The sequence below is a fragment of the Laccaria bicolor genome, genomic scaffold (assembly GCF_000143565.1).
Source record: "Laccaria bicolor S238N-H82 LACBIscaffold_142 genomic scaffold, whole genome shotgun sequence".
Classification (NCBI taxonomy): Eukaryota; Fungi; Basidiomycota; class Agaricomycetes; order Agaricales; family Hydnangiaceae; genus Laccaria; species Laccaria bicolor.
The window spans coordinates 23,629-33,487 of NW_001890002.1; the positions used below are offsets into that span (position 1 = coordinate 23,629).

General features: G+C 40.3%; 3 protein-coding genes across 3 annotated transcripts; 1 reads left to right on the forward strand and 2 right to left on the reverse strand.

The window, feature by feature from the left end:
• Positions 1-3,929: 3,929 nt before the first annotated feature.
• LACBIDRAFT_335747 (uncharacterized protein) lies at positions 3,930-5,592 on the forward strand (the record flags this gene model as incomplete). The annotated part of the gene is made up of 8 exons (XM_001890634.1): positions 3,930-3,933; positions 4,071-4,077; positions 4,368-4,559; positions 4,696-4,749; positions 5,108-5,124; positions 5,203-5,272; positions 5,310-5,311; positions 5,546-5,592. The coding sequence occupies 8 exons, from the start codon at positions 3,930-3,932 to the stop codon at positions 5,590-5,592; spliced, it is 393 nt and encodes a 130-aa protein (XP_001890669.1).
• Positions 5,593-6,156: 564 nt separating this feature from the next.
• LACBIDRAFT_298325 (uncharacterized protein) lies at positions 6,157-6,457 on the reverse strand (the record flags this gene model as incomplete). Its single annotated transcript, XM_001890636.1, has 3 exons — positions 6,157-6,182; positions 6,242-6,358; positions 6,409-6,457. The coding sequence occupies 3 exons, from the start codon at positions 6,455-6,457 to the stop codon at positions 6,157-6,159; spliced, it is 192 nt and encodes a 63-aa protein (XP_001890671.1).
• Positions 6,458-7,212: 755 nt separating this feature from the next.
• Positions 7,213-8,754, reverse strand: LACBIDRAFT_335748 (uncharacterized protein; the record flags this gene model as incomplete). Its single annotated transcript, XM_001890637.1, has 5 exons — positions 7,213-7,625; positions 7,656-7,863; positions 8,055-8,252; positions 8,310-8,428; positions 8,742-8,754. 5 exons carry the CDS (start codon positions 8,752-8,754, stop codon positions 7,213-7,215), a joined length of 951 nt encoding a protein of 316 aa, XP_001890672.1.
• Between the last annotated feature and the right edge of the window lie 1,105 nt (positions 8,755-9,859).

The following is a 9,859-nucleotide window of genomic DNA, read 5'->3' on the forward strand; positions in this document are numbered from 1 at the left end:
TGAAGACGAAACTCGGCCGTATAGTGTCAACTGGATGGGACCAGGTTGGGCTGATCCACGCTGCATGGGATTCAAAGCTCTTCAGCAGACNCATGACACATGAGCCCATTCCATGAAGAGACGGGTTGACCCAGGATCCAAGGCATATTTAATTCATGGGGTACTAGCTGACTGACCATGTCACCGTGCTCGGCTTCTTGGTAGGTGATGGACCCGACCCAGTAAACTGCATGATGACCGGCAATGAAAAGCCGAGGTAAACTTGGCAAATAAAAATGAGACGGCTGTGGGCTGATCCACAATGCATGGGATTTAGAGCTCTTCAGCTGACCCATGACACATGTTGAGCCCAATCCATGAAGAGATCGGTTGACCTAGGATCCAAGGCATTTTTAGCTATGTCAATTCATGGGGTACACTTCTCAGCCGATGCACAGTACCAGTCCTAAGAGAGTCTTGATGGCCGGTCCACCTTTGATGGGGTCAACTGATCCATGGGCTCATCAGCAGGCACCATCAACTATGGTCTGTTTGTATGGTCGGGGGGCTCAGTATTAGTGGGGTAAGGTAACTAATACTTGTGAATATTGTATTGCGATTTCCTGCAATATTTCATTCATTATCTCTGGATATCTCATTTTGCTTTTCATATGAAAGCCTGGCGCTTTCAATGAATATTTCATTCTTAGCTCCAGGACATTTCATTGGAGTTTTCATATATATATCTGGTGCTTTCATTGGATATTTCATTGTGCTTTTCATCTGAATGCCTGGCGCTTTCAATGGATATTTCATTCTTGTTCCTAGGATATTTCATTGTGCTTTTCATATATATCTCTGGCACTTTCATTGGATATTTCATTGCTAACCCCAGGATATCTCATTGTGCTTCTCATTTGGATGCCTGGCGCTTTCAATGGATATTTCATTCTTATTCCTAGGAGATTTCATTGCACTTTTCATATGTGTACCTGGCGCTTTCAATGAATATTTCATTTTTAGCGGCAGCTGACCTTTCAGGGTCCAGGGTGCATTTCCAAATGTAAAATGGCAATAAAATCAGGAAAAATTAGGGCTCATTGCTGATCATCATGTTGGGTAACATTGTCAGGGTCCAGGGTCCAGTTCCAAATATGGTAATATATCCAAAAATAGCCAGAAAATAGCAGAAAAATTGAATATATATAAAAATGGTGTACAGAACATCAGGCACTGCCTTCAGGGTCCACTTCAGGTTCCATCCCAAAAGGGAAATATCACCTGATTTGACCAAAAAGTGAAGAAAACCAAGCAGAGAATGATTTTACCTATCAGGGTCCATGTAATGGGATGTTGGGATGATGGTCACATGACCAATTACCAAAAATGGTCAAAAAACAAAAGTTGTAGCCCTACACTGTAGCTTCCTGAATATGTTCGAATTATGTTCTGAAGTGCTCCTGTTGTGGAGATATGAGGTAAAGGAATCCTAAAAGTGTTGTGTTTTTTTTTGTTTTTCGCATTTTTCTCCATGAAAACAAAACCAAACAATATGATTTCAGTATATTTAGAAAGCTAAAAGAAAGGGCTACAACTATTGTATTGTGGGAAAAATGACCAAAAAAGGAAGGTGCATGCCCTAGAAAAGGAATGGTCAGATATAGACTACCAAGTTTACTGATAGACTACAAAAAAGTCGGACTCAACTACAAAGTTTACTGATAGACTACATAAGTCGGACATAGACTACAAATTTTACTGATACACTACAAAAGACTACAAAAGTCGGCTTACAGAACCCTACAGTCCTGCTCGTGTCTTCTTTGGTAACCCAGATAGTTATTCATTTGTATTCAATTTCTACTGACAACTTGTATACTCATAGGAGTACGCCAAATATTACAAGCCGTATCATAACAAGATGAGCCAAGCACACTGCTCAATTAGAAGTTGTCCAAAATTTTGGTAGTGAATTATTGCCAAGAGTGTTAACATCTTGTGTAGCTTTTTCATTCTTTTCATTTGTGAATCAACTTCTTGTCCATGCCCATGCATCCCTCCCACCTGATGCACTTGAAGCCTTCAAAATGAATGGCAGAAAGCAGTGCAAACAATGTGATACTATAATTTCCCAGTCCAATCCTGCAGCATAACACCATGGTAAGGTCCAGAAAATGTCACTTGAAGATGATCAGCCAAAGAGAATGCAGTGAAAGTATCAAAAGCATAGATTCAATGTTGCACATACTTATCACTGAGTTTATCTAACACTCATTTAGTATTTTTACAGATACATGTGTACATGGATACATGAATACAAGAATATGTGTACAAACACTGAGTTTATCTAACACTCATTTAGTATTTCTACAGATACATGTGTACATGGATACATGAATACAAGGATACATGAATACATGAACACATGAATACAAGGATACTTGATACATGTATATGTGTAATGTGTATATGTGAATACAAGGATACGTGTATGCATGGATACAAGGATACATGAATACAAGCATATGTGTATATGTAGATACAAGTATACAAGTATATGTGTATACATGGATACATGAATATAAGGATACACATATACATGGATACAAGAATACACATATATGTGGATACATAAATACAAGAATAGCTAAGATGCAAGAGGCATCAGATCCGCCGATCCTGGCTGTCAATGATGTGATGGGGAGGGTAGGGGAGCACTTTGCATGGTATGTTTGGTAGACAGCAGGCCAGCGGCATTTGCTTCCAAACTCACCAACATAACACGAACATGCCTTCACTAAAGACACATCCTTCTTGACATACATGGTGCGTTGATAATGTCAATAGTGTACTCCCCCAATCTTTCTTCTCTGCACATAGCCCTTCACTTTCAAATTCTCATCAATTGTTTACAACTTACAATTGACTTACAACAAAGAATATCAGCCTCTCAAGAAAATCGGAGGCGCTTCCAAGGGCACCTGTCAAACTCTTTCCTCATGATGCAATGAATTTGTCAATTATGGCCAGGAGTTGCATATGTATCTTCCGCTCAAGAAAAAGCCAGATGTAATTCAAATCACTTGGTATGTAACCATCCTATCTCACACACACTACAACAGATGTCTCGTCAACTTCCTTTAACTTTGTGTAATAGTTCTAATTGTAATGACTGTAACACCCCATTCAAACCACTCTTTCCAAATGTTATTGAGCTACCTTCTGAATAAATTAGATGTTCGTATGAAAGCTGCTGAGACACTGACAAGACGCTGACCATTGTTGCCGCTGATGTGCTGACTTACGGAAATTGCCGCTTGTCACATTTGTGTAACAGCATAGACGGCTGTGATTGGTGGATCTGACACCTCTTGCTAAGATGCATGAATACAAGGATACATGTATACATAAATATAAGAATACATGTATACATAGTACAAGAATATCTGTATATATACATGTATCCATCATGGCACTTCTGGTGCAATATTGTAGATACTCAAAATGAAAGTAATACAGACATATGCTTGTATTTATGTAGCCATGTATACACCTATCCTTTTATTCATGTATCCACATATACCCATATTCTTGTATCCATGTATACATGTATCCTTGTATTCATGTATCCATATATGCATATTGTTGTACAGTCAAACCTCTCTTAACCCATACCCCTCAGTGGACAGCCTGAGCTATGGGTTATGGGCTAATAGAGGTATGGTTAAAAATAGATTCTAAAAATTGACAAGAAAAAATCGCACAAAATCATCAAAAAAATGTTGGAAATAGGTTGAAGTAGTTACAAGGCTGCCAGGAACACCTGCTGTGCTAGACTTACTCCCAATTCTTTTTACATAGATACTGTCTAATACCAACACCAAGCACAGCTTTAAAATTTCAGGCAAGTAGGATCAGCAGAAGTCATCAGAATTGATTTTGAGAACAAAATGTGTGTGCTTGGAAGACTATCACATTGACCAAAATCCCTCAGTGACATGGTTGTGACATACCTTTGGATATCTTGTTTTTTTGCCTCCTCATGTTGGCAATGATCTGAGGCTGCAACACATCTTCATTGTATCTGGTAGACTCAATGTAAGTTTTTTAGGCTGCACAATATGATGTTGAAGCTAGATCAAGGAAAAAGTCAAGAATCTGCATATCCTGACCAGATATAGTATCTCAATATTCTCACATGCAGCTCTTCTGATAGATTTCTATATCTGTGTGATTGGTCATAGTGTCACAAGGCCTTTTCTAAGGGTGTCATGTGGGTTGGGAGGCATAGGGGGAATATTTTTGGGAGTAAAAGCTTCTTTTATTTAATTTTGGGCTACTTGACAAGCACATGCATGTCTGTGCTTGGTAAACTAAATATTTAACAGCCAATTGAAGGGTCTGTCTGACAAAAAACCTATGGGTTTTGGCTGGGGAGGGGTATGGGGTATGGGGTATGGGAGGTTTATGGGTTATGCTATGCATTTCTCTGCGAACCAACTTGTTGGATGCAAAATGCTATGGGATAAGAGAGGTTATGGGTTCTCAGAGGGGATAAGAGAGGTTATGGGTTCTCAGAGGTATGGGATAAGAGAGGTTCAACTGTATTCATGTATCCACGTAGCATATATGTGGATACAAGAATAACATAGATACATGAATACAAAGATACACATATACATGGATTCATCAATACAAGAATATGTGTATATGCAGATACAAGGATACAGGAATATGTGTATATGAATTAGTACAAAACAGCCAGAAGCGGTGTGCAAGGCGTGAAAGGCGACAGTGGGGTAGTAGATAGTGAAGAAGAGGGGAAACATGAGCTATAAAAGTCATGCTCTAAAGAACCAATGCATTCTAATTTTATGTGTATGGGTCTAGGCCCCATTTCACTCAGTGCTTCATATTGTATCATTATAAAATTTTGCTCATATTTCACAGGTGACACAAAGCTCACATTGACTGCCAGATGCTCCTCAAATTAAATATCTTATATTTGAAGCTTGAAGGATGTTTCCTTCAATCAAATTTCTAAGCATGCTGTGGAACTCTTCTTGCTATCTAACCCATGACAAGCCTGATAACACTGACAAGGAGAATGATGATGCCATCAACACAGAGCTACATTTGTGGATGGTTCCTTTATAGTCAACATGACAAGAAACCAGCATCTGCAGTGACTACCCCACTGACTGCATCTGAACCAGTGCCCAGTGTGTGTAGGAATATCTATGTCAATCATGCACTGTCTGCTATGGAGGTGGATCTCGATGGAGAGCCTAGGGTATGTTAATGCTATGGTCCAGAATTTTCTTGTATAGTTGTAAGTTTAAACTTCTCATCATGGGTAGACCTTGGACCCACACCCACTTCATTCCCTTCCTTGCATGTTTCCTTGCATGTTTGTTGTTTTCTATGAAGCTGCTGACAGTCATCTATCAAAAAAAAAAGAGGTATTTTATTTGTTTTTCATTGTTTTGCCATCAAAAGGATATCATCAGAATTCTATCTGTGAGATATAGTGATGACTTGAAGCATCTTAAACATAAGAGTACAGTGTTCTGGCACTCCTTTGGACAGGCTAAGGACATTCCCGTTTTGTAATGGCCACACACCAAACTAATTCATTCTGACTTGACATTCCTGTTTACCAATACATCTTCTATGTAATTCCATATTTTCAGAATAAACAAAGCCTGGAACATTAATCTCTTCGATTGAAAAAGACAACACCAACAACAACCAACAACAACTTGTTTCATCAAGTCCATCCCTCATTCTATCTGGCATCCTCAATCAAATTTTCCACCCACCAACATCCCACCCATGTATTTACAAGATTGATATCATCTGAGAAGAGTCAGAAAGTCCCTCCCTGAATCCAAAGCACTTCCCCCTCCCCCTCCACTGGCCCCTCACCCCAATGCTCAAATTTGACCTCAACAACGCGTCCTCGCCATCCTTTGGCTCCAAGTTAGAGCATGAACTATCTGGATGTTCAACAAAGCATGTGTGATTGAGGGAAACACACACCCCAAGCAGAGTTTTTATTGCTTCCACAATGTGAACCTTCTGTTGTCTCAGAGAAATCCATGAAAACCAAGTTGAGAAATTTAAATGATAACAGAAGTTGACTAATAGCAGCAGTTTTTGCCATCTGAAGACATATCATATCCTTACAAGAAATACCAGATCTACAAAGCTGGTGAGAGAAGCAAACAAAAGAACAAATTAGAGCTGAAGACCTTCATACCAAGAGTGATTGAAACACTTGCATGTTTTTGTTCATCCTGGCCTGTTTTCAAAGGGTGAGTAATTGAAAGGAAGATGAAGGCCAAGGCATGGAGGAGGTGAGGACAGGGAAGGACACCTGGAATGATTGTTAGATAATGAATGGAAATGATGGGGATGGGCACTCACTGTGGAGGAGAAGAATGAGTTGTTCATTGTTGTCATGTATTGTTGTCATTGTTCATCTGTTGTTGATTGGGGGTGTGCTGTGGGAGGGTGATAAGCGAGATCAGTAATGATGCATGATGAATGGCGTTGATCACAATTCGAACTCTGATGGAAAACCCAACATGAAGCTGGCAGGTAACCTGCCAACCCACACTGGGGGTACCTTTTAGTGACACTGATACTAAGTTAAATTATTTACTTGCAACTCTACTCATAATTAAACCAAGTTTCTACTGTGATATTTTGTGAGATTGAAGAATTGAAATTAACTTGCTGACCAGCTGTCAGTGGTTTTCTAGAATTGCTGATATCTTGGATCTTCATATCTCTATATTTATGCATTGACATGTATCCTCTGATCATCATTAGTGATTGTCACAGGTTTCGCAACCCATGCGGGTAAGGGTAAGGGTATGTGTGGGTAGGGGTACGGGTTTGATCTTCACTACCCTTGCCAAACCTGTACCCGTGACAGGGGTTGGTGGGTACCTGTAGCAATACCTGTCATGTAAATAGTCATTTTTTCTTTGGGTGGATCATGGTCCGTGTCACTAAGTCACATGTAAAAATTACATGCAATATTTCCAAGTTGTTTTAAAAATACATAACAAAGGATTTCATCCTAAGTTTATTCATTAAGTCATTGTTTGTTTGCCTCAAGGTCTCGCATTAAGGTCAAAAATATGTAGATTATCACCAAGATATGCGTATAACATACAAAAAAAGTTTCTAAGGTATTTATAATATATGTACAGTATAGGTAATTTATTGCTGACTGTCTCGGGCGGTGACTACCAGTTGATTGGTGGTGATTTTGACATCAACCTTCCTCAAAAGCATTGTTGATTTCAAAATTGAGCAGCTGCAAAAATCTGTGCCAAACTCCTTGATCCTAAACTGCGACCCCTTATGTGGGCCAGTAAATGCGGTAACAACCTGGGATTTGCACTCCGGCCTTTCAGGTATTAAATATGGAAATGGCACTTCCAAAATTTTGAAACTGAGCTGGACCCTCACTGCATCTCCGACTACTCCCTTGAACTCCCCGCACTTATATTTGTGCTCGCCCCTATGGAAATTAGGGTTGGTGTTGATGAGACGAAGGCTCAGCCTCATGTTGGTGAAGCAGTCATCTCTGAGCCAATATGGAGAAGTGGCTGCCATAACAGCCTCAGTATCTATTGACTTTGAATTAAATACATACTTACCATCATTGCCACGGTGGGGGGTTCGTGAGCTTGGGTTCCAAGCTGGGGTTGTAGGGATATCTTCTGAGTTAGGAAGCAGAGTAGATGGCCCTGCAATGGCCGGAGTCTGCACAAGGAAAGCAGCAGGATAAGGGACTGATGGTTGCGGATCTGGCAAGGGGTAACCAGGGAACAAGAAGCCTGCCAGAGTACTGGGCGGAGGTGCTGGCTCGAGTGGGTAAGTAAAATCGGTGAGAAGCTCTCAAGGCCTGGGTGGCTGAAGCCTTTCGTTGGCGCTGGAAGCTGATTAGCAACAATTTCAAAAAATAAGATAAAGCGCTTGCATGATTTTTAGAGAACTAATGTCAAAAACTTGTGGGCATTGGCCTCGAGCTTGACCAAGACCCTTTTTTCACCAACCGTGCTTTTGATTCTGCCTCGGTAACCTCTAAAATCCCCCTTGGTGACCATTACTTGTTTTCCTACAAGATGACTGTTAGAGTCCCCCTTCATGACATGCTTTTGCACATCTGAGAAGGGAGCTTTCAATTCTGAGGACTCTGTTCCAAAGACAAAGGGGGAGGTGAAGAACTGGACAATTCCTGGAGATACCTCTATCTAAAGGATGACAGAATGTTAGAAGAAGTATAATATAACAAAAAGCAAGACATTTACCTCTGTACCAGTCCTGTCATTGAAGACGCACACATAGTCCTCGTCTTGATTCACTACCCAACCCATAACACCTTCGTGGTCTCCCAAAAGAATGCGGACTTTGTCTCCTACTTTGAGATCTTTTCAAAGGGACGAAAAGGGTACAGTGGTTGTTACATCCTCCATCGTTAAAGAAACGACAGCTTCATTTTCCATTATATCCTCAATCGTTCAAAAAAGCCCCCTTGAATCTCTGTGAGTGATTTTCACCCCGTCGCCTATTCGAAGGATCCCGGCTGACATTCTCGCCATCATGTGCTGTCAGACGCTGAGTGAAATGTCCGCCACTCAGCCATCAAGGATTGCTATAAGTCAAGCAACTCATACAATATATAGCTCAATTTGAGTGCACCCATATACATTGGTGGTGTTTTGCTCTGCAAAATTGCATACCATACAATGTCATTTTTCTCACTTATCTGCATAGCAAAAATGAGATTGAAATGCATTCACCAGAGAAACAAGTCAAAATGACCTGGTAACAAACTCTTGAATTTCATGTTTGGCAACATGGTCTTTTTAACTTCAGTTAAAAATATAATGAGCAAGGGGGTGGCGGAACGTGGATTTTAGATATACAGTCGCATTACAAATTAAGGCACCCTCAGCCTACCCCCCAAAAAAGGAAACCTCTGAGTTCCTATGTTAAAAACATACTCAAGTGAGTATGTAGTATGTTACATTTTTGGATCTGTTACTACGTGCGACGACGCTTCACCCCCATAGTATCCATACAACTCAGACACATCCAAAACTTCGATGAATGGCCAACCTTCACACATTTCGTGGCGCTCGAATTCATCTTTTTGCAAACCTGAATGGTGTTATAAAAAGTTCGTTGACTTTTTTTTGGCTCTCAGTCAAAATTTCGGATAGTAAATACGTAGATTAAGTGTTTGCTGTGCATCTGAACTTCCCAACTTCTTTGGGGAGCGCGATTTGGCTTATTGGCAGGACTTTTGCAAAGTAGGTCACAAAAAATATTTTGACCCCCAAGCGGAGCCCCCCCCCCCTAACCCTATATCCGGGATCCACGTTCCGCCACCCCCTTGATAATGAGTAAAAATAACTAGGTAAAATTTGGTGTTTGAGAAAAAGGTGAATTTTACCTGTTAAACAAGGCAAAAAAGAACCTGTCTTTGGATAACCTGTTTAGTACCTATCAACCTGGTGATTAGTCAAAAAACCCTGGTGACCTAGGAAATCTAATCTATTCTAGGGTGCACAGTGTTCTGATCTTCATATATACTTCTACATCTCTGATATCTGCAGATCCTCAGATCCTAGTATCTCTAAAGTTATGGGTCCACAGATTCCTATTTTTGGATCTCAAGATCTACATCCATAGATCCTTTGATCTTCAGATGTCTACATTCACACATACTCAGATCCCAGTATCTCTACATCCATGGATTCACAGATCTCTGGATCTTTGGATCTCTAGACCCAGGATCTTTGGATCTCTACATCCTTGGATTCTTGGATCAGGCAATCAACCATTTTACATCCAC